Source organism: Protopterus annectens, chromosome 6.part0 (genome assembly GCF_019279795.1).
Source record: "Protopterus annectens isolate FY-2018-M chromosome 6.part0, PAN1.0, whole genome shotgun sequence".
Classification (NCBI taxonomy): Eukaryota; Metazoa; Chordata; order Ceratodontiformes; family Protopteridae; genus Protopterus; species Protopterus annectens.
In genome coordinates, this window is record NC_056737.1 from 1065706101 (window position 1) to 1065732508 (window position 26408).

At 39.7% G+C, this 26408-nt stretch overlaps 1 protein-coding gene across 1 annotated transcript in view; it reads left to right on the top strand.

Moving 5' to 3' along the window:
* Nucleotides 1-26408, top strand: part of LOC122804682 (cholesterol 24-hydroxylase-like) — a 491057-nt gene that overhangs the window by 276280 nt on the left and 188369 nt on the right. Inside the window, exons 8-9 of the mRNA XM_044074688.1 lie at nucleotides 6742-6898; nucleotides 21677-21739. Of these exons, the coding sequence (XP_043930623.1) occupies nucleotides 6742-6898; nucleotides 21677-21739 (220 nt within the window). The remainder of the gene's footprint in view (nucleotides 1-6741; nucleotides 6899-21676; nucleotides 21740-26408) is intronic.

A 26408-nucleotide genomic window follows, 5' to 3' on the forward strand; every position in this document is an offset into this window, starting at 1 on the left:
CCCAGCACAGCAATGCAATAAACAGGCCCAAGTAAAAGCAGCACACCCATATTCACTTTACAAGCAAAGCAGGACATTTTAACCTTATTAAAAACGCATAAAAAATGAAATGCACACATTTAGAAGTATAAATGAAAACAATATTGAAACAGCTTCGGCAAGTTGGCAACATGTACCTACTAGAATAATAAATGCACTACATTAACTGTTAACATTCCCCCTCAAAAGGTAGACTTGTACCACATACACATTGACTTGCAAGAACAGGAAAAATTACCCAAACAGTATATCCTAACTTCCTGAAAACAGCATTAAATTGCACACATTTCCACACAAAAAAGTGCAAACTGTGCTCAAACATTTTCTATCTGCAAACAGAAAATACCCAGAAAAAGCTACGACAATAGAAATACATCACACTAAATTTATATTTCACTGCCCTCCACGAGAAATAAACACAACTTCTATACACACAGTTCAGCTTTTTAAAAGTAATGCTTCCAAGTCATACCCCCAAGAACAATAACAATTACATATACATACAGGTTTTATACCTTTAAAAACTACTACTCAAAAATCTCAAAATAACCACTGCACAGATTTAAATACTGCATACTGCACCCCATCTACCTCTAAACATTAAAAACTTAAATAAACCACAATATATTCCCATTTTAAACTACTACTCAAAAATCTCAAAATAACTACTGCACAGATTAAAATACTGCATACTGCACCCTATCTACCTCTAAACATTAAAAACTTAAATAAACCACAATATATTCCCATTTTAAACTACTACTCAAAAATCTCAAAATAACCACTGCACAGATTTAAATACTGCATACTGCACCCCATCTACCTCTAAACATTAAAAACTTAAATCAACCACAATATATTCCCATTTTAAACTACTACTCAAAAATCTCAAAATAACTACTGCACAGATTAAAATACTGCATACTGCATCCCCATCTACCTCTAAACATTAGAAACTTAAATAAAGCACAATATTCCCATTTTAAATAACTAAAGCCACAAAATACTATGTTATGTACTTACCACTATCATAGTTTTTGCTGGGCTAGCTTGCTTCCTCACTGCTGGAATGGCTAGTTGGATGACTGGCTCTGTCTGCTCAAGTGGCTGGGCTGGCTGGCTAGCAGGCTCCCTTGCAGGCTGGCTAGCAGGCTCCATTGCAGGCTGGCTTCTTTGCTGGCAGACTGGCTTCTTTGCTGGCAGACTGGCTTCTTTGCTGTCTGGCTTCTTTGCTGGCTGGCTGGCTTCTTTGCTGGCTGGCTAGCTTCTTTGCTGCTGGGATTGGAAATCTCAAACCTTAAGTCCCAATTTCTTCGCGACTGTAGAGCACTAAGACAAAACTGCTCTACAGCTGCAACCTTTATTGGGCTCTTCGAGGTGAATCCCTGCCCCCTCCAATCCCTGCAGCCAATTGCTGCTTGAATTACACCACCCGGACCTAGCAGGGAATCCCTCTAACTGCAAGTCCGGGTTGGTGACATAGCCACATTGCCGAGGAAAAAAGTATTTTCGGCTTTTCCATTGCAATGGCAATTGAAGAGCATGAAAAGTGGAAAACAGGACTTTTAAAGACCCACTGTCTGCAAATGTGGGGAACAGGATGAAAGGCTCAACCCGTGAGTGTCCCACTGACAACGGGACGGGTGGCAACCGTATCTTTCATTCAGTCAAAAACATGTCTTGATGTGAGGTGCAGTTCTGATGTACTGGGGTCAAGGGGAGTGCTTACTATGACTCATTGTTGTCTCACCACCTGTTCCTGCATGGCATGCTACTGCCATACTTGAAGTCAGCTCACCATCTCCACTTAGCAGCATGCATCACATTGTTTCTTCATGAGCGTTTTATTTATTCATTTGATAACAGGTTAAATGAGCTTTTCATAAGGACAACTTTTAGTCAGAATATGAGCCAAAAACAAACTGCAGAATGCAATGAATATAGAAATGAAATAAAGTAACAAAAAGGAAAATACAGTATACAGCAGCCAATGAATAACACAAATCTAATCTGGGAATTGCACAGAGAAGAATAATAGAAAGATAGACTTGTTTACTTGTGATAGACTTGTTTACTTGTGATAAACTTGTTTACTTGTGATAGACTTGTTTACTTGTGATAAACTTGTTTACTTGTGATAGACTTGTTTACTTGTAATAGACTTGTTTACTTGTGATAGACTTGTTTACTTGTGATAGACTTGTTTACTTGTGATAAACTTGTTTACTTGTGATAGACTTGTTTACTTGTGATAGACTTGTTTATTTGTGATAGACTTGTTTACTTGTGATAGACTTGTTTACTTGTGATAAACTTGTTTACTTGCATATGACTAAAAAGCTGTTGCATGGGAAATGAGAATACACATTGGGTGTGCCAACTGTTTAGATAATTAAATTTATAAGGGCTGCTCAGGTTAATTTCTGTGGTATACCTTCATATGTTCGAAAGCACATTTCCAAATGTGCTTAAACGCAAACTTTTTGGCAGAATTCCGTCACGATGACTTCCCTAAACATCGTAAAAAATATCGACTTTCGGCATTTCCCATCGCTCCACCACCAAAACAAGTGCTGCCATGGTTTAAAAAGGGGCGAGGTTATGTAATTTGGTGCTTCGGTTTTTGCGATTTTTGAATTTCGCGGTTTGCAGTTCAAGGCAGCAGTGTCAAAGATGTGGCCGTTGAACTTTTGAAGGTATACCCATTTCTATACTATTGAAAGCAAGGTAGCTCTCCTGGAAGCTTGGCTGACAATTGCTTGGAAGGGGCACCATATATAGCAGTTTGGGGGTATTTGGGGTATATAGGGCACTTTTTCAAGTTTTGATGTAGAATGTAATGTATGGAACTATAGTTGGCAGTTTACAAACCTCAGCTCACTTCCCAAGTGGATTTGCTTATTAAACTGTCAGTTTAAAATTATTATGCAGTGAAATACAACTAAGTTCACAGATTACAGAGTTAAGCATTCATGCCCATATGGTACTTGTCATTCTGTGATATCCACTTATTTAGGTCAGAGTCCTTAGGGAGCTGGAATGTCCCTAGCGCTCAGTCGATGCAAGACAGAAAGACTAATCCTGGGAAGGATGACAGTGTATTGCAAGATACACACACACACACACACACACACACACACACACACACACACACACACACACACACACACACACGCACTCTGTGTTTCACCTATGACATATATGTCTTTGGAATGTGGGAAGAAATGGGAGCATCCTGCAAAAACTCATAAAGACAGAGGGACAACATGTATGGCCCATAAAGAAAGCACCCAAGCCAAAAGTATACTGGAGAAACAAGCATTGGAAGATAGTAATAATAACTACTACCCTGTATTTCTAGAGTTTTTTCAGTATTTATGAATTGAAAGCTTTGTGATGGCATTTTTTTGTGCCACTAGACCTGCACCCATTCAGCCCATTCATTGCCACTATGAGCATAAGCAAGGCTTCTCCCAGGCTGGGGAGATACTTTTGACCCATTTGTTGCCAACCTAGGAAGCCTTATAAATGAGAGGTGAGTGATAGGGAGCTGGTCAGATGCCTGGCCCTAGTTGAATTCTCCTTCCCACCTTACTCATCTCCTCAAGAAACTTGCACGACTCATAGTGGCTGCCAAAGTCAGGGGAGGAAAAGTGAAGGATGACCGACTTCTCTTTCCTGGGAACTCAGCAGTTTATGCGCTGCAAGCAGCATGAGTCAGCATAGCCTCCTCTGCAGGTGGTTGTCTGCTCAGCATAGCCTCCTCTGCAGGTGGTTGTCTGCTGTTCAGCACTAGGTGTTGCCAGTGTGGTGTGTCTGGCTACTTCCCTTCCCCAAAGTTAAGCCAGTTCAGTCTCATTTCAGCAGGTGTGGGAGGTTGGCATAATGGTTAAGGTGTATACGTTATACTCACAAGTTTAGGGTTTGATTGACACTTGGTAATTGGCTAGGCCCAAAATGGCCCACAAGGGTAGTTAGTTTAGTACTAACTTATAAACCTTTTGGCTGTTCTGCATGCAAGATCAGGTTATAGCAGGATCTAAGAATTTCTCCTTATGCTGCTGTTGTGCAATCTTGGAGCTGATACATTTTATTAGGGGGGGGCTGGGAAAGACAGATTTCAAAAACAAAACAATCAAAAAAAAAAAAAAATATATATATATAAAGCAAGAGGTTCTCCCATTCGATTCTCGGCTGGAGTGCAGGGAGTGCCTTCTGTGTGGAGTCTGCATGTCCTCCCAGCGTTTGGGTGGCCGTTCGAAAGACATGGGTAAATGGGCGTGTCTTCCTTGAAGGCTGAACGTTGAGCTGGCACCTCGCCGTTCGTGAAAATCTACTGCCAATCATTAGCGGACCAGAGTTCCACTGTGGCGACCCCTAACCGGGAAAAGCCGAAAGACAACAACAACAGCAAATATATATATATATACACACACACACACACATATATATATATATATATATATATATATATATATATATATATATATATATCCACTTCATCCATTTTTTTTCTACTTTGCATTTCACTGTCTGTTTCAATTATACTCTAAACCGTTGTGAATGTCTTCTGTATTGCACATGGCTGCCAGAAAAAGGTCCACATGGACTAGTGCCCTACCTCAGAAAACACATTTAAAGAAATAAAGGATACTCTGCATGCATATAAATCTTTGTAACTGACTGTATGACACATTCCACCTCTATATTGTAGCTGGTGAGTGGATCTTTATGTGGTTCAATTAATCAGGAACAGTACAAATTACTGTATGCAGAGGCATAATATGTCTGTTATTGTTGGCTTATATGACCTTGGAGATAGATTACAGATGTACTTTGCAGGCATATACCTAGCTATATGCATGCATATGCCTGTGCATTTACGTGTGTACCTTTGTATTTGCAAGTGCATGCCTGTGAACTTAACACTTGCACAACCAATGACCACAGCTACTGTCACATTATGTATACTGGGTGTACACATAGCAAGAGTGGTTTTCATTGAACTTCAACAAAAGTGCTGTTTTATTTTTATTTGAGGCTATTTGACAGTTTTCTTTCTAAAGAATAAAAAGTCTTTATTTTTATAGCACAGTGTTCAGGCAAATAATTTCTCTTTTTCAGTAGCTGCAGTGGTTTGTGTTTCCCTACAACTATAAATGCCATTATTAATAAACTGCACTTTATGCACAAACACTATTGGGAAGGACAAGCAGTTAAATTGTAAGAAAAAGCTTTGCTACTGGTGTTACACAGTGTTAACTGTATAGTTGCAGATTAACACTTAAATTTTAAAGGAGCTGGATTTGTTTTTTGATGATTGGTCTCCATACCTCTCAATCACTCAGTGCAAGAAATCTTGACAAAGCCTGGCAAAATGAGGGGACAAAGTTCCAAAAACAGGGACAGATTTTAAATATTATATCTTATATATTTTAAATATCTTATAAACTTAGAAAGTTGCTAGAGTAACAGGAATTGTGTTAACATACATTTTCTAAAGGGTTTGAAGTCTGAAACTCAAATATATGTCATTATTTGGTGACTTCAGTCCTTAGATCATCCCAGTGATTTGCTAGAAAACCATACATTTTATGAGGAACAGACCAAAGATAGGAGGCAAAAAATCTGGACATTGTGTGAAAATCTGGACAGTTGAGAAGTATGTTGATCTCAAAATGTCCGCTGATGTTGGTTCACTCTTTCCTGTCTTTGCTGCCCTTGTTGTCTTACCTTGGGGGAGAAGTGACATTTGTAGCCATCTTGCTGCATGTGTTTCTGTTACTTTCTATGTATTGATCCTCACGGCACGGCATGGGTAGACCATGCTGCATACACTGACTGAATGCTTTGCTCTCCATTTGACTCTTGATACATGCCTTCATATGTGGACTACCCCGTGGGCCGTGGTACTCCTAGTGCATCTCTCAGATTTGTACTGACTTGCTGCCTTTAGCTAGTCCCTATCTTTAGTGTGATGTTACACCTGCGGCAAAAACTCAAACTTTCCAATGAGGAAGTAACGATAGCTTCCTGTTAGCTGGCCCTAACTGAACTTAGATCACCAGTGTTGCCTACTAGAACTTTTACTCTACACCAGTGAGACAGCTGAAGGATTTATTGCTAGCTACATCTGAGGCCATCTTCACAAAATGCAACTGCAGATAGTCAGACTGTACAGTCTGGTACTTCCCGATACACTGTCCTGTACTCTGCACTAGTCAGGTTAGAGAAACAGTATGTAAACATTCCTTATTTGGGCAGCACACCATCTCAAAAACACAACCAATTGACTAGGTTTTACAAAAGTCAGCTAAGACAGATGGGGGGAAGTCCTGCTATACTTCTCAGGAACCAAGAACCCTTCTTAAAAATGACTACCCACTGCTGGCATTCATACCAAGTAGGTACAGCATGAATGAAACTAAACTCAGTTAATATTTATAAAGATTTGAATATAAATATTTTAAACTGCTTTAACAGACATGCAATCAAGTTTGCAAAGGTCCATGTAAGTATCAACATATTTTATTGCACTATTTAGAACTTTCTGAAACTCAAAAGTCTGTTGTGTCTTTCCTGTATGCCCCTATTAATCATAACACTAGCAGTATGTGACATACAGTTTTAAAATGCATATATGATATTTGTAGGGACTACACAGTTTCAATGTATTGTTAAGTGGTGGTATTATTTCTACAGTATATGCCTCAGCACAGGAAGTTTGTGAAAGATGTGCAGGAATCTGCAAAGCTCTTGCGTCGCACTGGCAGGGAGTGCATTGAACGGAGAAAGGAAGCAGTCCGTAATGGCGAGGATGTTCCAAAGGACATTCTCACCCAGATTCTGAAAAGTGCAGGTATGTTTCATTGCAAAAGTATTATTCTGTTATATCATTTACACTTAAGAATTAAAGGATGCTTCATTCAATGTTGTTATATAATTTACACTTAAGAATTAAAGGATGCTTCATTCTATGTAAAAAAAAAAAAAAAAATCTATCTTGGCTAAAACTATGTCCCTCTTTTCTTGAACGGTGGGCTTCATGGAGCAGTGTTCTCATACTCCAAAGTTTGAGAGATTTCAGACAGGGTCACATGTTTGTATGCGAGTCACAGACCAATGTGAGGCAGGTAGCAGTGACTAACAAATAATTCCCACCTCTCTGAATTTGCAAAGTTGTTGTTGTTGTGTCTTTCGGCTTTTCCCGGTTAGGGGTTGCCACAGCAGAACTCTGGTCCGCTAATGATTGGTAGTTGATTTTTAAATGCCAAGTTACTAGCCCTGATGCACAACCTTCAACGAAGGTACGCCCATTCACGTATGTCTACACGCAGAAGACGCTCTAGCTGAGAATTGAACCGGACAGCGTCTGACTGTGAGGCGACAATGCTACCGCAGCACCACCACCGCGGATTCTGAGTTTGCAAAGTGAAAGAATTAAATAAGGTAGTGGGAGATAATCAGGGGAACTGCACCTCATTACATATACATACAACTGCCTTTACAGTTTATCTGGTAGTTTCCATTTTGCTCAGATTCCTCCTGTGTGTGAATCACTCATTATTTCATATTAGCCTTCTGTCCAAAGCCATGCTCCATATCTGGCTAATAATTTAAATCATTAGTTGACACTTCATTTGTAATGTGTGCTGCAAGTATACGTAAGAGTATTCCTTTCCTTTTCTTGATTTACTACAGATAGAACTGTTTGAATCTGTGACTAGCTTGTGACTAATAAGTGACTCAATGAAGGTGTTCATCTCCGACATATACAAGAGTGAACAGATTAATAAATCTGAAGAATGGACAGTGCATGTGAAGGCTGCACTAATATTTGCAAGAAATGCAGTAACTTTAATATATACACACCAGAGTAACTGACAGAATAAGGGTATTGGTATAAAGTGTCCGTTAACATTGAAAATAAACTGTCTGTCATGCACACCACCAGACAATACATAGGAGTTGCTTTGCAACAGCGTTAATATAGCTACTGTATATTCATTAAACGTCATATGTGGTGATCTACACCTGCTTGAAATAAACTGGAAATGGTGAATATGCTGCTGTCAGAATCCTAATATAGTCATATGATGTGACACGGAAGGTCATTAATGGCCTTACTACAAGTAATAATACATGGGACACTGTTTTCAGTAATATCAGAGTATCAAACATCACTTTAGGGTTATTTATTGCCCTACTGGCACAAGGAAACACTTATTAACTAACTTATGTGCAGTATACGCTACAAGAAGTGAAACTAGTCCTTAGAAAATGTAACCAAAGACTATGGCAATGGGAATCTTTAAACAACAAATGTTATGAGGGAACTGGGATTTGGATACAGCTGTATTTATTAAAGCAGTGCTGAGATGCAATGCCAATGTCACAAATGTGCACAGACTCGTGAAGAAATGTTAAGAAAAATAAGAAAAGTAAGAAAGATAGCTGGAGTTCATAGCAACAAGAAAGACGCACTGTTGATCAGATTAAAAAGAACAAGAATTAAAATAAACCACTTGAACTAGAAGGTGAGCAGGTCATCATCAAGGCATAAGATGAGTTTTATTTCCAGTAACAGAATACGGACCAAGAAACTAACACTGCTAAAAAAAGATACCTGAAGTCAGTCTAGCTTCTAGTATTACTGATAATAAATAAGATTTCGGTAAGTGTTTGAGATAAATCATAAAGCTGTACTAGCCAAACCTTAGACGTTTCAGATATGCAGAGCCATAATAGCAGATATTACAGATGCTTTAAAAACCTTCTACAGCATTTTAGACAGGTGAAAAAGTTACGGGCTACTGATAAACCATACAAGGTAGAATACAAACTGTCTCATCACGTTAGAATAGGTGAAAACAAATAAGTTGACTGATCCTGATAATATTCCAAGTGGAATTCTAACTTGCCATGCTTTGCATGTAGCAAAGTACTTCACTCTGGAAATACAGTAATCTAATGTCATTATTAATAAAGGAAGCAAAAATGTATAAAATAATCTTTTGTTTAACAGGTAAGCCTACTAGGCTAAGTATCCCTGCTCTTGAGTACTATCTGATTAAGTGATTTGTTCAGAATCCTACATTAGTCAAATGGAAGTGTAAGGAATTAAACTATGTTCCCTTGATTACAGGGAGCAGCTAATTAACAGCTTGGAGCCTTAGCCCTCTGAGCTATCTGCCAAGCTGCTGGTTTGTATTCATTCCATGGACCATTGCCTTGGTCAACAGCTGGAAATGCACAGTTGTTCGAATATCCACTTTATTGAATGTGCATTTCATCACATATTTGATTTGCTGAAAAAGGTAAATGTGATATATGCCAGGTGTGTGCGTGTTTGTTTGTCCAAATGAGTGTGGGTGTGTGGGTCAAGGTTAGAGTAAGGGTTAAGGAAGGAGCTAGATTCATTGTGAGTAAGACTGTAAGTGTTTAGGGCCGGTCTGGGTTAGGTTAGGGGGATAGATTTACTGTGTGTGTGTGTGTGTGTGTGTGTGTGTGTGTATGTGTATGTTTCAGTGTGTGTGTGTGTGTGTGTGTGTGTGTGTGTGTGTGTGTGTTTGTGTATGTGTGTGTGTGTGTGTGTGTGTGTGTGTGTATATGTGTGTGTGTGTGTGTGTTTGTGTATGTTTGCGTGTGTGTGTGTGTGTGTGTGTGTGTGTGTGTGTGTGTGTGTGTGTGTGTGTGTGTGTGTGTGTGTGTGTGTGTGTGTGTGTGTGTGCGTGTGTGTGTATGTGTGTTCATTCAGCCATGTGGTGAGTGTCCGAGTTGTCTTGTGTAGTGGTAGTGTTGGCTTTTTTTAAGTTCAGATGCAAGTTAGGGTTCAGGTTAGCAGGTATTACTAAGATGGATCAGGAGGAGAATGGCAGGATCAAACTTTCATATTCTGTTTCCAAGCTGCTTTCAGGTTAAGACTTCTTTGGCTTGCCTCCATTCCACCCATCCCTCTCGTTTTCTTGTCTTTTGCCTAACTTTAATGCTTGTTTATCTCTGTCTCCATTTCTTGAATCCTTTCTCCTCCCTTTTCCTTTCATGCAAAAGGTCTATCAGCAATAAATGGCAAGAAATATTTTTCCATATTTTTAGGTTCATAGGTAGATACTAGGCTATCTGCCCTAGGGCATTTATAAGCCTAGCCATAGTGTATTTGGCTTTTGCCTCCCTATTAGATTAGCCTACTGTGCCTCTGTATAGTAGGTCACAGTAGGTAGCCCTTTAAGATTAGTTTACTGTGCCTCTGTCAAGCAGGGACACAGAAGAGACCCCAGGGGTGAATTTGCGATTTCTCATCCACGCGTCCAGATTTCGCTTGAAGAGGTCAGCGAGGGACTTTGTCTAACATGAATTGGGATTCTATTCCAGAGTGAGGGGAGCCTCTGGGAAATGAATCTGTCCCTTCAGCATGTCCTATTTATTTTTGTGCTGAGGTTTAAGTCTCTGGAGCGTGTAGCTCTAAGGGATTTGGATTTTTTGAGGTGGAGCATGTCCATTAATTCTGGGTTAGATATGGCTTTGTACGTCAGGCATAGATCGCCTCTGAGTAGGCGGTAAGCAACTGAGTAGAGCTGGAGTTTCTTTAGTCGAGCTGCATAGGGCATCTGTTTGAGGCCCATGATCCTCATGGTGAGGTACTTTTGGGGTCTCTCCAGTTGCTGCAGGTGTCGGGTAAGGTACATCCCAAAAGGGGCATTGTATTCAATTATGGGCCTGATGAGTGATGAGTAGAGGGGCACAATGACCTCTCTTGATCTAGATGCGAACCCTTTCGTGATAAGGTGGGCTATATAGAAGGTCTTTCTAACCACTTTGGCAACGTGATTGTCAAAGGATAGATTACTATCTACGTGGGTCCCCAAATCCCTAATTACTTCCTCCGTACTTAATGGATTACTACCTATGTGGTAATTTGTGGGCACTTTGTTTTTCCCAAAGGGGATGACTATGCACTTTTTAGCATTTAGCTTGAGGCTGTGGCTCTGGCACCAAGCATCCGTCTCTGTGAGACCCTTTTGGAGGATGCTTGTGTCAGCTGGAGAGTCGATTATGGCTCCCAGTTTGCAGTCATCTGCGAACTTTGTCAGCCAGAGTCCCCCTGTGTTAGCCTGTACCTCAGAGAGGTATATACCGAATAAGAGAGGTCCCAGAACTGAGCCTTGTGGGACGCCACTTGTAACTGGTTTGGATTCGGACGTGGCACCTGCAATTCTGACCATGTGGGTTCTATCCCTGAGCCAGTTTGCAACCCATCTTGTGACATAGGGGTTGATATTTAAGCTAGTAAGCTTATTTATGATGCCTGAGTGGGGTATTGTGTCGAAGGCTTTTGCAAGATCCAGGTAGGCTGTGTGGACTACCTTGCCCTCATCTATGGCTTTGGTAACTGTTTCAAAGAAATCAACTAGGTTTAAGAGGCAAGATCTGCCCTTAACAAAGCAGAATTGGGTAGGGTCCAGTGTCTGGAGGTTCCCAATGTCTTTGTTTATGAGTTCCATGATAATACGCTCCATAGCTTTACAGACCAGACTAGTCAGGCTATAGGACGATAGTTCCCGGGGTCCGTTGTGGCGCCACCTTTGTGGAGTGGGACCACTGTAGCCATTCGCCATTCTTTGGGTACATATCCTGTAGTAAGGCTAAATTTGAACATTGACTTAATGTGAGGGTTCAGTTCTTGGAGCTCGTGTAGGACGCAGCCTGGGACACCGTCCGGTCCCATAGATGCTGTGTTTTTTGCTTTGGAGAGGGCAGCTTTCACCTGTGCATCTGTGATGTCAGGGAGGTTACATACAGTTGGGATAGGCATTTGCTCCTTTGAGGGGGAAAGGGGGAGAAGTTAGCGCTGAATCTGTCTACCAGGATGTTGGCTATGTCTGTAGGTTCGGTATATTTAATACCGTTATGCAACAATTCAGAGCATATCTGGGAGTTACCACCCATATTCCTGACATAACTATAGAAGGCCTTGTGATTATCTTTAGTGTCTAGGGCAATTTTTCATTACCTTATTTGTCCTCAGGATCCCTTTCAACATTAGTGTTGTAATTCAGATTCTGGGGTTTAGATATGTCCCTCTTAGTTTTTGTCAAACAACCTCATTCTATTCAACCCCCAGATTTCACTGGATGCTCTGACTACTACCTTGCACCTAGCATCCCATTCCCCTGATTTTAATTGCTTTAATATATTGAAGTATACTGTATCATGGTAGTCTTTTGGGTCTAGCACTCTCAGCCTTCCTGTTGTTTCATTAAGATTAAACTATCCCATTGCACCAGCAACTTCCCAGGGTTCCAAATAAATCCCATATCACAGTCTTTACTACCTTAATATACCTTGTAGTATTGTAAATGTGGAACAGAAGGACATAAAATGTGGTAGCATAAAAAAAGTTCAAACCTTGAACAAGCTAATCTGAATCAAAACTTAAAATCTTCCTGCTCTTTGTCTCTCTCTCTAATTTTCTCTAATACGTGTCCATATGCTGTACCTAACTCTTCATATGTAGGCCTAAATCACACTCCTGGGTATTTAATGTTTTGCATTTTCCACAAGTGTGGGCATGCTGGTTGTTTATCACATAGTGAACCCACTGAACCGTCATTTATAGTACTGCTTGGGTTTTCTCTAAACTCACCCAGAATCCTGTAATTCTTCTGCATTCTTGTTGCTATTATATTTCTAGTATAATACTTAGTTTGATTTGATTAAATGGATACAGTATCAAAGCCATGTAATATGACATGAGGGTTAGGCTGTATGTGGGCTTAATGCACCAAAGAAAATCTTTGTTAATGGAGCAAATACTTTAGTGTTACAAATCAGAGCTTGGAAGGACTCAGGTATATGGAAAGCTATAGCATCTGAGTGCTGGGCAGTGCTGCTGCATATGGGGTGGAGAGTAAGTCATGTACTGATTAATTTAACTCATAATTCATATGTGTGAGTGTTTGCATGTGTAAGTATGCCTGTATGTATGTGTATGTGTGTGTGTGTCTGTAAATACACACACACACACACACACACACACACACACACACACACACACACACACACACGTGTGGATACTTCAGTGTGTGTGTGTGTGTGTGTGTGTGTGTGTGTGTATGTGTATATATATGTGTATATATATATATATATATATATATATATATATATTTGTATGGTTCTAGGACTTTTCACTGAAACACATTTGACTGTGCACAATTCACTGAAAGCTCAATTCACTGAAAGCACAATTCAATGAAACACATTTCACTGAAAGTTATATATGGCATTTTTCCCACTGTAGTGCGACCCAGAAGTTAATATATATAGTAAGGGGGTGTGTGGGAGGCCCCCCCACCTATTTTAAATATTTTGAACTATATACATGGATACTTGCAATTCCAATAAATTACTCTTTTCTGAACATAATATATATCCAGACTATGTGGGAGGGGCTATGCCACCCCCCCAATGTGGGGTGGGGCAGTGCCCCCCCTTACTATATATACTAACTCTAGTGTCACACTACAGTGGGGAAAAGGCCATATTTAACTTTCATTGAAACGTGTTTCAGTGAATTGTGTTTTCAGTGAACTGAACTTTCAGTGATTTGTGCACAGTCATTTGACTTTCAGTGAATAGTCTTAGATCTCTCTTTCTCTCTCTCTCTCTATATATATATATATATATATATATATATATATCAAGACTTACATTATGGAATCCCAAGAGAGAGTAGACATGAAAATACAAGAAAAGGCTGAATATTGAACATAGCTCTTTTCTTTTAAACTTTTTTGGAGGGGGGGGGGAGCAATGCACCTGGTGTAGCCCTCCAATCTCTCCCCCTACTTATATTTACCAGCTCTGAAACTGCCATCTATCAATAAAAAGGAAATGCTTTGAGGAATGGCAGTCTTAAATATGCAAGTTCAGATTTTTATGTGGGACTCCGTAATGCAAGTCTTGTAATTTTAAGCAGTTACAGTATATATTGGTAGGTAGATAGATAGTTATAGACAAGAAAGCTATAGACATACATATTCCTACATCTAGTATTGGAGCTATTTGAAGGCAAGTAAGTTAGACATTTTGGTATTAGGTTTTTCAGGGTAGAAAGAATTTTATTCGTAATATAAAAAATGGTGGTTATTAAAATAATTGAGTTTTGAGCTGTGTTAAGATAGTGAAAACATTTTAGTGCATGGAGCATGGCTAATTACACTCCAATATTCAGAAAAAGACAAGCCAGTGAAGTGCCAGAATGGCAAGTGACCTGACCTTAACAAATGTTAAGCAGCCTATGCGAAACTTGTTAAAGTCAGGTCCCACATTAGACAGTAGTCTGCCTGTGCTAGCAAATGACAGCTGCAGAACAAAACATTTGTTTCTGCCAGCTCTCCATACCCTTTACATGTCCCTAACTTCTTGTAAAAAAAAAAAAAAAAAGTTGCTAGAATAGCTGGATATGTGTGTGTTCATCCGAATAATAGGATGTGTGTTTGCCTTCATAATCTGAAGTAAGCGAATGCTGAAACTCAAATGTATGCCATTATTCAATGGCTTCAGGCCTCAGTGGTTCATTATTTAGTGGCTTCAGGCCTCAGTGGTTCATTATTCAGTGGCTTCAGGCATCAGTGATTCATCCGAAAATCACATATTTCATGAGGAACAGACCAAAAATATGAAGGAATAATCTGGATGATCTGTGAAAATCTAGACAGTTGAGGAATATGAAGGTAAGTATAAACATAACAGACTGTGTTACATTGCATCTGTGACAGTGCTTGTTAAGTGATTTATGGCTTTGAAAGGCGGGAAAACACTTGCTGTACATGGATCAGATGAAGGTCCATGCACTACAAAGAATGATGATCGTCTCACCAATCATAACCCCTTATTATATGTTCTCGAAATGGATGCCAAGATTCTCCTCTACAGCTTCACCCTCAAAGCGAATTTCTTGGCAGCCATGTTTGTCTTAAACACATAATAAGCGGGTTATGATCAGCAACCTGTTCATACTCTTCTGTGTTACGAATACATACAAGAAACATTACTGACAACAGTGACTAAAAAATAAAATTAGTTTTATGCTAACAGATCCACATGGAAGTTATTCAATTGTTCCAAAACTCATTTTACTGAATTTTCAGTTACAGGGCATTTCATCTTTTTCTTCAGGTTGGTACAAGCTTGGATGTTATAGTCAGTAAGAGATACAGGGCGAAACCACTCCATGTGATGTTAAGGGGGTTTTGCCTCTTCTACAAAAAACTTTACACCCCAAATTATTAAATGATAAAGCTAATATGAAGAGCTTTCTTAATTATTTGTTTTAATTGGCCAGTGCTTACTGACTGTTTTTACTAGTTAGTTTTTTTTACATAAGGGTTTTGTAATACGTAGACATAATACTCTCTGTATAGTTTTGTTACTGCTACTTGATGTTCATCATTGTACACTGCTGCAGTCATCACACTTGGGTTATCTGCCGTCAGGCGGTCCCGCAGTCGGCCTGAGTTCCAAAGTCTTGGTCCGGCGTCAGTTGCGGTCACTTCTTCCCTGACGTCAGTGCGACAGGGGTATAAAAGAGGCAGCCAACGCCATTTTCTTCAGTCTTTCTTGCCGCGCGGTGCCCAAAGCAGAAGCAGTTCACAAGTGCCGGTCGGCCGACTCCTGAGATTTTCTTCACTAAAGCTAAGGACCCCGTTGGGGAATCTTTTCTTGCTTCAGACCGATGTCAGAAAAAGTTAATAATTGCATTTCTTGTGGGAAGCAAATACCTCATAAGGATTTTCATTGTTATTGTATTCCATGCCTAGGCCCAGACCACAACGTTACAGGTTGTCGTTTTGTGCTAGGTTTAACAAATGAACTATTAAACATCGGTTTGATTTCGCCCGACATTATTTTGGTAAAAAATATAATTGCACCATGCCGTTCCCGGAGCAACCGATGACTGGGATGCATAAAAAGTGCAAAGATAAGGACAGGCAGCTGAGACCCAAACCAGACACCGAGGCCTCTGCTAGGCCAGTCGCCGGTTCTCCGGTTTTCAGTGAGGTGCCTACGCAGCCCCTGATAACCGCTGATTTAGAACCCCCGGCTGCATCTGAGTCCCAAGCGGAGATTGCTGGGCCTTCAGAGCCTTTATCTTTAGGCCCTTCTGACTCCATTGCTGAAGGGGATTCCGGTGTAGTTGAAAGGCCTTCAGTTGCTGAAGGTGTCTTCAGACTGACTAGACTTACTATAAAATCCTATGCCAAGTTGAAAACTCCTTTAAAAGTAAGGAAGCCTGTACAGCAGTCTCCAGTGCAAGGCCCCATGCCTAAGAAACAGATGCTTAAGATGGCTGAAGACTTAATTATCTTAATCAGGGGTTCCCATCCCCCTCCTGACAAAAGGCCTAGACAGGAGGAGGACTACGCTTCCTCTGACCAGGTTTCCATTTCCTCAGATTCTTCTGAGGAACAGAAATACTCCTTTCCCCCTTATGAAGACTCTGATGCTAAAGAGTCTATCCCTTCAGCATCTCCCCCACAAGACTACTCTTTTGGGGAAACTTTACATACCATGAAGGAACATTTCCACTGGGAAGGCCAGGATTACTCAGATTCTAAGAAAAGGCTTCGAGAGTTCCTTTTACTACCCCAGCACAGACCCCTTGCAATTCCACCTGTGTTAGACATTGTAGATGATGTTTATTCAGAATCTAGCCTTAACCCAGATTCATTACCTCCTGCATCAGCCAAACCAGACAAGTACTACAGAGTCCCTGACTCGCACATATTCCTATATAAAAGCCCTGTTGCTGACCCAGAAACCATTTCCCAGGGTCCCAAAGGGGTTAAGGCCTCTATTGCTAAAAATCCTGTACCTTCTGAAAGGGATTCTAGAGCACTAGACAGATGGGGAAAGAAAGTATATACCTCAGCTACTCTAGCTATGAGGGCTTTAAATTGCCAGTTTCACATGCTGAAATGTCAACAATATTTGATGTCTCAATTAAAACAAAAAATGCTCACACATTCAGAGCACCCTGATTTCAAGGAAATGCAGGATTTGTTGCATGCAGCAGAACAAGTGGGAAAACGTACTTTGCAATGTGGATTTGATTCATTGGAAGCTTCCTGTAGAGCAGCAGTAACAGGGTCGGTCATTCGTAGGCATGCTTGGTTAAAAGAACAAACTTTACCTGATCATGTTAGTTATTGGATGCACCTTTACAGCAGGATGTTTTATTTGATGTGAAAGCAGAAGAGGTTTTAAAGAAAATGGAGGATAAGGCAAAATCTATGCAGACGGTCAAATTTTTTTACAGGTTCAACCCCCTCATTTCAGCAGAAATTGGCCAACCAAAAATTGGTCCTTTCCAACTTCTGACAGAGCACAGAGGGGCAAATACAGACACCCAAGGGGCAGAGGTCAGCCACAAGGCTCTTATAAGCCTTGACAATGGGGTGCCACAACCCAGAAAGGAGGAGAAGACAGGTCTCAAACTTTCAGAAGACAATCACAATGACTTACCCCTCAGACTGCCAAGCAAATCCCTCTTGGCAGGTCCTTTGGGAGGAAAACTTGCACTTTTTGCAGACAATTGCCACATCATCACAAAAGACAAATGGGTCCTAAATATTGTATCTCAAGGATACAGGTTCCACTTTCACACTTTACCAAGGATAAAAGGAATGCCAAACTTGCCACCAAATCAATGGGCAGAGGCTGAAAGACAAATTACAGCATTTATGGACGTGAGAGCCATTTAAGAGGTTCCTACACAGGAGCAAGGACAAGGATTTTATTCAAGACTGTTTCTGGTTCCCCGAAAGGACAAAGCCTGGAGACCCATTCTGGACCTTTCATTTCTAAACACATACCTGGAAGTACCCAAATTCAAGATGCTCACACTACAGCAACTTCTTCCCATGCTGGGCAAGAAGGCTTGGCTAGTAACGTTGGACCTCAAGGAGGCATACCTGCATGTCCCTATCAGACAGAATTGCAGAAGATACCTCCGATTTTTAGCAGGTTCAACTCATTACCAATTCTCTGCACTGCCCTTTGGTTTATCTACTGCACCCAGGGTCTTCACAAAATGCCTGGGACCAGTAATCGCATACTGCAGACAAAGGGGAATTCAAATATATCCATACCTGGACGACTGCCTTATTCAAGCAGATAGCAAGGACATTCTTTTAAAGCATCTGGCATTTGTAAAAAACCTACTAAGTTGCCTAGGGTACACAGTAAACGAAAAGAAGTCAAAACTAGTGCCCTCACAAGAGATAATATTCCTGGGTGCCAGCTTAAATACAACGGCCCAGATGGCTTATCTCACGCCAGACAAACAAGGACAACTGACTCAATATTTCAAAATGATGGCAACAAAAACCCAACTCCCTGCAAGAAAAATTCTGCAGGCCTTGGGGTTCATAACATCTTGCATACTACTAATTCCATATGCCAAACTGCATATGAGGAAATTACAATGGTACCTGAAAAGCGTATGGACTCAACACAGCCACAGCTTGGAAACAATAATACCACTCATTCCCTGCCTTCAACAGGAGTTTCTATGGTGGGCTCAGGCATGTCACCTCAACAAGGGCCAGCCTTTCACCTTACCCACAGCCAGGCAAACAATAACAACAGATGCATCGGATTATGCCTGGGGAGCACACATGGCAGGACAGTGTATTCAGGGCAAATGGTCTGCAGATCAAATGCATCTCCACATCAATTAAAAAGAGATGCTAGCTGTACAAAATGCCCTAAAAGCTTTCAAGGACCTCCTACATCCAAGACAACTTCTAATAAAGACGGACAACACCACAGTGATGTGGTACATAAACAAACAAAGGGGCACACATTCCTACCCCCTATGCAGGCAATCAATGACCTTGTGGAACACAGCACTGACCTACCAAGTTCAACTACAAGCACAATTCCTGCCAGGAAAGGAAAATACATTGGCAGACGAACTAAGCAGAAATATCATGGATCCTCACGAGTGGAAACTAGATCCACAAGTATTCACAATGATAACTCAAAAATGGGGGAGCCCAGACATAGATCTGTTTGCTTTCCCCCAAAATTACCAACTACGGAAATTTTGCACAAGGACATACCACACACTAACTTGGAAAGTGGACGCCCTCTCATTCAGTTGGAAAACATTAACAGTGCCTCTTCTGGCAAAGGTGCTCCTGAAAGCCAGATTAGAGAGGCCACAAATGATACTCATTGCTGCAGACTGACCACGCCAACACTGGTATCCAATATTAAGGAACATGGCTCAAGGCCCACAGTGGATTTTACCTCAGATTCCTCACCTGCTGACTCAGCAAAACAATCAGATTCTACACAGCCAGCTCAAGACTTTAAATCTGGCTGCATGGCAGATTACCTAAACAGCCAGTCAACACTCCTCTCTAAAGCTGTTATGGATGTCATTCTGGAGGCCAGGAGACCCAGCACCAGGAAAACCTACTCAGACAAATGGAAAAGATTCTGCGCCTGGAACCAGGCTAAAGGTCAAAATCCTCTTGTCCCAAATCTTCCTCAAATACTGCAATATTTAACAGAGATGCTGCACAAAGGCCTTTCCTTTTCATCTATTAAGATCCACGCTTCAGCTATTTCAGCTCATTACAACATGGATCCTCCTATATTTTCACATCCATTACTAAGACAGTACCTCAGAGGAGCTAAGAACATAAGACCACCCCGGAGAGCACCAACACCAACTTGGGACCTCAATTTTGTTTTGGAAAAACTTACACTACCACCCTTCAAACTAGCCTTTTCAGCCGATTTACAATTTTTATCATGGAAAACTGCCCTGCTGGTAGCAATAACTTCGGCACGAAGAGTCTCTGAGCTACAGGCCCTAATGGCAGTGGAGCCTTTCATCATTTTTCATCAAGACAGAGTCTCTTTACGAACTAACCCTTACTTTATGCCAAAGGTGGTATCCAGTGTGGCTCTAAACCAAACCATTCATTTACCCACCTTTTATCCAAACCCCCAGAATAAAGGGGAAAGGCTCCTACACTCTTTGGACATTCACAGGCAATTATGTTTCTACTTGGGTAAAACTAAGGCTTTCAGAAAATCTGACCAACTCATTGTATCCTATGCTGCAGGATCACAAGGGAAGGCTATCTCAAAACAGACCATTTCAAAATGGATAGGACATTGTATCCATTTCTGCTACACACACCATGGGAAACCTGTACCTGGTAACATTAGGCCCCATTCCACCAGGGCTACAGCAACTTCAGCAGCCTTCCTCAGAGGGGTACCAACCAAGGATATTTTGGAGGCTTGGCCACTGCAGTTCTTCAGGGCCTACTAGCTTCTCCAAACCCTGTTTAGTACCAACCACCCAGCCTTAGCTTTGGGATTCAACCCAAGTGTGATGACTGCAGCAGTGTAACACAATGAGCATAGTACAGTTTTGTACCTACCATAAATGTAGATGTTCGAGTGTTCACACTGCTGCAGTCCAGGTTACCCTCCCACCGTCCCCTCTTCTTACCTGAGTTTTATCTATACCTCCCTTTTTATACAATCTATATGATGCATTTCTATATGGTGTATTTGCTTACAGCTGTAGCTATTGTTTCCTACTCATGTATGTTTACTTAGGATTATGTATTGCCTTCCTATTTGGGTGCACCTGACATCTGGGGCAAGAAAAACTGAAGAAAATGGCGTCGGCTGCCTCTTTTATACCCCTGCCGCACTGACGTCAGGGAAGAAGCGACCGCAACTGACGCCAGACCAAGACTTTGGAAGTCAGGCCGACTGCGGGACCGCCTGACGGCAGATAACCCAAGTGTGATGACTGCAGCAGTGTGAACACTCGAACATCTACATTTATGGTAGGTACAAAACTGTACTTTCTTCTTAGTGTTATTATTATAATATACGTTTTTTTATAAATGTAAAAGAATAGTTGGTGCTGTGTAAATCTGTTTCTACCAGTTTATATTGCGAAGTATGCATACTGTCAGTCATGAGATATATTTCAGGAAGACAACATTGAACAAAGATCTATACATTTATTAAGAGTGAAAGCACTGTTAATGGGAACGTTACGTAAAAATCTGAATGTCGATGCACCAGTTATTCGTGTTCTTCTTGCTGATGTTTAACATGCAAATTTTTTGTATGACTGATCTCCATGTGTTTGTATTTTTTCAGAGTTAAAAAGTTGCAGCAATGTGTGTTTAAAACAGTAGGAAAGTTCTGTAGTTTCACTATTACTGGTTATACTAAACTACAGCGAATGTTCTCAACACAGCGCACTCTGTGTCCCTGTAAAATTACATCAAGGTGACAAAAACAAAACCACATCAGCATGGCAGTTCCTGTCAGCTCATTTCAGAAAATAATATTAACAACTGAAAGGGATGTAAGAGCATTAGTACTGCAGAAAACACGACAAAAATCATGGAAAAAATACGTTCTTTCGTTTTTTTTTTTTTTAAAGGTTTTCCTTTAAGTATTGGTCCCCTTTTGATTATTATATTAATTCTGTACTCTCTCATTTTGTACAGGCATTGTTTTCTTTTGTTTAGAAATGAAACTGAACTGCTCATTAGCTAATTTCTGTTTTATTCTGAAATTTCTGTAGAGCAAGAAGGAGGCTATGACGACGAGATCATGTTGGACAATTTTATCACCTTCTTTATTGCAGGTTTGTATTCCTGTTAGTCTTCATTTGGTGCTACCAATCTGTACAAGAAAATAACTTCAACTTGGTGCATTTAATATTAACACATGCATACTACTACTAGCTAATTTATGTTAGATACCTGCTATAATCAATGTTGTAGCAAGCTAATCCTGTAGATTAATAGTTACTTGCACTTGTCAGTCTCCATGAAAGATAGCTCCAGTCACTAACCTACATTATGGAGTATAAAAAGAGATTTATAACACCTACACAGTGACTACAGTAATAGGGACAGTAAACAAACTACATTTCCCAAGATGCATCAGTATACTAGGCAACTTCAGTCAAGCTAAATGTGTCTAAAGCTATATGCTTATAGGATGCTGATAAGATCTCTGGGTACAGTGTTGAGTGACTGCTTATGAATGTAGTATCCTCTGGAAGACACCTGAGTAGTTAGAAAAGTGGCAAAAGAAGCCAGGTTTGAGATTAATGGGAAATGTTCTTTCCTTTGGCCTGACTGAGTGGGTGAATGTCCAGTAAATAACTAACATCTGCAGAAGGGTTGGATATGTCAGGTCAGGAGTTAGATTCTGAACTATGGGGAGGTGTGCTGGGGTCTGGTGCTTTGGAGACCTTCAGTGCTGCACAGCATGAGGAAACACTGGTATCAGGGTAGACTGGGTCTTAAATCTGAATTCATTTGCATGGTCATGAATACTACACACATACATACAAACAAGACTCTGAGCAAGAACTTTAGCAAAGGATAGCAGAATGGATTGCAAAACTGAAGTCACATGGAATGAAACTGAGTAGAGATAAGACAGTTGTAATTGCAGCAAATAGGGGAAATCAGAAGAAGCTGAGAATTGCAATAGAAGGTAAATTAGTGGAACAGGTCAACAGCATCATGCATTTGACGATATCTATATCTATCTATATATATATCTATATATATATATATATATATATATATATATGTATATCTATATCTGTCTATATATAATCTACATATATATGTGTGTGTGTGTGTGTGTGTGTGTATATATATATATATATATATATATTTTATATATGTATATATATATATATAGACACACACTCACACACACACACACACACACACACACATATATATATATATATATATATATATATATATGGGTTCCCTTTAAATCATCGAATGTTCAGAACATTGAAGTTCTGATCATCGAGACCAGAACATCGATGTTCAGAACATCGAAGGTTTAAAGTGGAAGTAACAAACCAAAACTGATAACAAGTAAAAATAAAGAAACCACTCGTAGAGCAGTAACAGATTTACTGAAATAATTCTAACACTCGGTATAAAAAAGGTTTTATACTGAGTGTTGGAATTATTTCAGTAAATCTGTTGCTGCTCAACGAGTGGTTTCTTTATTTTTACTTGTTTAAAGTGGAAGTGCCAGGTAAGTGAGATTGTGAAATGTTGGGTGTGTATGCAGGGCAGCAAGGTGCCCAGCATGTTGTGTGTGTGCCATCTGAGTATTGGCATTGCAGGTAGGGTACGGGAAATCTCCCGTTTAGTGCTACCGCATATAGCGGTAAACGGGAGATTTCCCTTACCATACTGTAGTGCGATCTCGTAGTTCGAATATAAAAGTAGGGGGAGTGTGGGGGTTGCTGGGGGTGAAGCCCCCCTACATAACATAGTGTTTGTGTTTTTTTTTTTTTTTTTTTTTTATGGTTCGTTTTGAACTTTCGATGTTCTGAACATCGATGTTCTGGTCTCGATGATCAGAATGTTGATGTTCTGAACATTCGATGATTCAAAGTGAATCCATATATATATGTATATATATATATATATATATATATATATATATTTTTTTTAAATTAAATGCACTTCAGAGCAAATGAACCATAATTTTATACATATGCGTGAAACCATATCCTTTCAATGATGAGTGTGTTTTATAAACTATGTTTTAGCCAGTGCAGTTGATCAGAAAGTACCAGGTTTTGTAGTAAGAGTTTGCAGTACAGTGGAGATTGGAGAGCATGCTCTTTCCATACTGTAGTATGATCTCAGAGTCTCGTAGTTGGTGTATATTAGTAGCAGGTGGTGTGGGAGTCAAGAGGTGCTTGTCCCCCTGCAAAAAAATACTTTTTTCTGTTTGTTAGATCCTTTTAATGGATAGATGTTTAGTTACTTTGATGTAGTGGTTTCAATAATGTGTATATGTGTGTTTGTGAGTGTGTTGACAAATATATGTGTCAATGGAGTGTTAGGCTCCCATATACACATATGCATACTCTGTTTATCTATCATTATCTATCTGTCCATCTATATTATATTTGTTTTGTGCAGACATATGCTGACATCAGATTCATCTGATCACCATAATTCTGTTGACTCATATTTTCCCCATGCAGTAGTGGGGTATGTAGTAGAAACAAGTGAGAGTCGAGGGTCTGGCATTTAGGAGCTCGTTGCACTGTGGCATTACATTATGCTTCCTTAACTTGTATTTCTCAACCAGGCATGTTAGTGGAAGGTAGACTTTGGACCTGAGTCACAATATATAATGTAACAACTTGAGTGCGACTCTTCCTGTTTTTATTTGCTTGTTTATTTTATTCATTTTTTACACTTGGAAGTAAACCTTAGCATGTGCTAGAGTGGGCTCTTACATATTCACTCTCACTGGAAAGAAATGTTTTAAATGACTATAATTATTTATTTGAACTCTTTGGAGAATATTCTAATGTGGTGATATGGCAACATACCATGATTCTCCTCTTTCTACCCCACTCAGCTTCACCACTTACTTCCCTACCTCCAGTAATTTCCTCTTGCAATTGCTTTTCAGTATTAGTAGTCTAAAAACCAATACTGATGTGCTTTATGGCCATATTGGTCCTAAACTGCTTGATGTTTTGACATTATCTTAAGTCTGACTCAGGCTGACTACCGCCTCTTTCGTCTCGTGGTCAGAAACCTGTAGATATCACTGTATGTATCACTGTAGTGATCACTATACATATCACGGTTAACTATCACTGTATGTATTGGTGTGCATATTACTGTATATGTCACTGTATGTATCCCTGTAAGTATCACTGTACATATCACATCACTGTTAAGTATTACTGTATGTATCACTGTTTGTATCACTGCAGATATCACTGCTCGTATCACTGTAGGTATCACTGTAAGTACCACAGTACTTATCACTAATTGTATAAGTGTAGGTATTACTGTAAGTATCACTATATATATATCACTGATCATATCACTGTAGATATCACTTTATGTATCACTGTACATATCACTGTAGGTATCACTGTATGTATCACTTTAAGTATCATGGTACTTATCACTAATTGTATAAGTATAGGTATTACTGTAAGTATCACTATATATATATATATATATATATATATATATATATATATATATCACTGATCATATCACTGTAGGTATCACTGTATGTATCACTGTACATATCACTAAAGGTATCACTGAACATATTACTGTGCATGTCACTGTAGGCATCACTGTACATATCACTGTAGGTATCACTGAATGTATCACTGCAGTGATCACTGTACATATCACTGTTAAGTATCAGTGTATGTATCACTGTACATATCACTGTATATATCACTGATCGTATCAGTGATCATATCACTGTATGTATCCCTGTAAGTATCACTGTACATATCACATCACTGTTAAGTATCACTGATTGTATCACTGCAGATATCACTGTACGTATCATTGTAGGTATCACTGTATGTATCACTGTATCACAGTACTTATCACTAATTGTATAAGTCTAGGTATTACTGTAAGTATCACTATATATCACTGATCATATTACTGTAGGTATCCCTGTATGTGTCACTGTACATATCACTAAAGGTATCACTGAACATATTTCTGTACATATCACTGTAGGCATCACTGTACATATCACTGTAGTTATCACTGAATGTATCACCATACATATCACTGTAGGTATCACTGTAAGTATCACTGTAGGTATTACTGCATGTATCACTGTGCGTATTACTGTAAGTATCACTGTATGTATGTCAATGTAGGTATCACTGTAGTTAATTACCTGCTGTGAATTAAAAACTTCCTTCAAGCTAAATTTTCGCTTAAAAATATTCTCTGCATATGGTCCCATATCGTCAATTGCTACTATGATATCTCACTCCATTCCTCTCCTTACCTCCCATTGAACTTCTTAATGATTTCCTAAATGGCTTGTGAATTTTAACATTGTTGTTCTCATACACCCTCAACTGCTTTAATGATCTCAGGCAGTGTCAGTCCTCACCTTGATTATCTCATTGTATTATCCTTGTCCTGGCCTAATCAATGTTCATGATTCTCTGCTGTATGTTATAATCATTATAGAGATGCTTTGTTGTCTGCATTATTTATAACTCCCTCAGGGATCTGCACCCTTTCTATTCATTCTGGTCCTTTAAGAATCCTAAAATAAACCAGATTTAATGACAGATTTCTTTGTCTTGCATCTTAGGGTGTCATTTTAACCCAAAATAAATTATTCCCCATTACAACCCATAGAGTGAGAGAGCTTAATGTTATGCTTAAAGAAAGGGATAGTTTCTGGAAGTGGTGGAGGGTCATTGGTGATAACACATCTCTCACAAACAAGAGCATTCACAA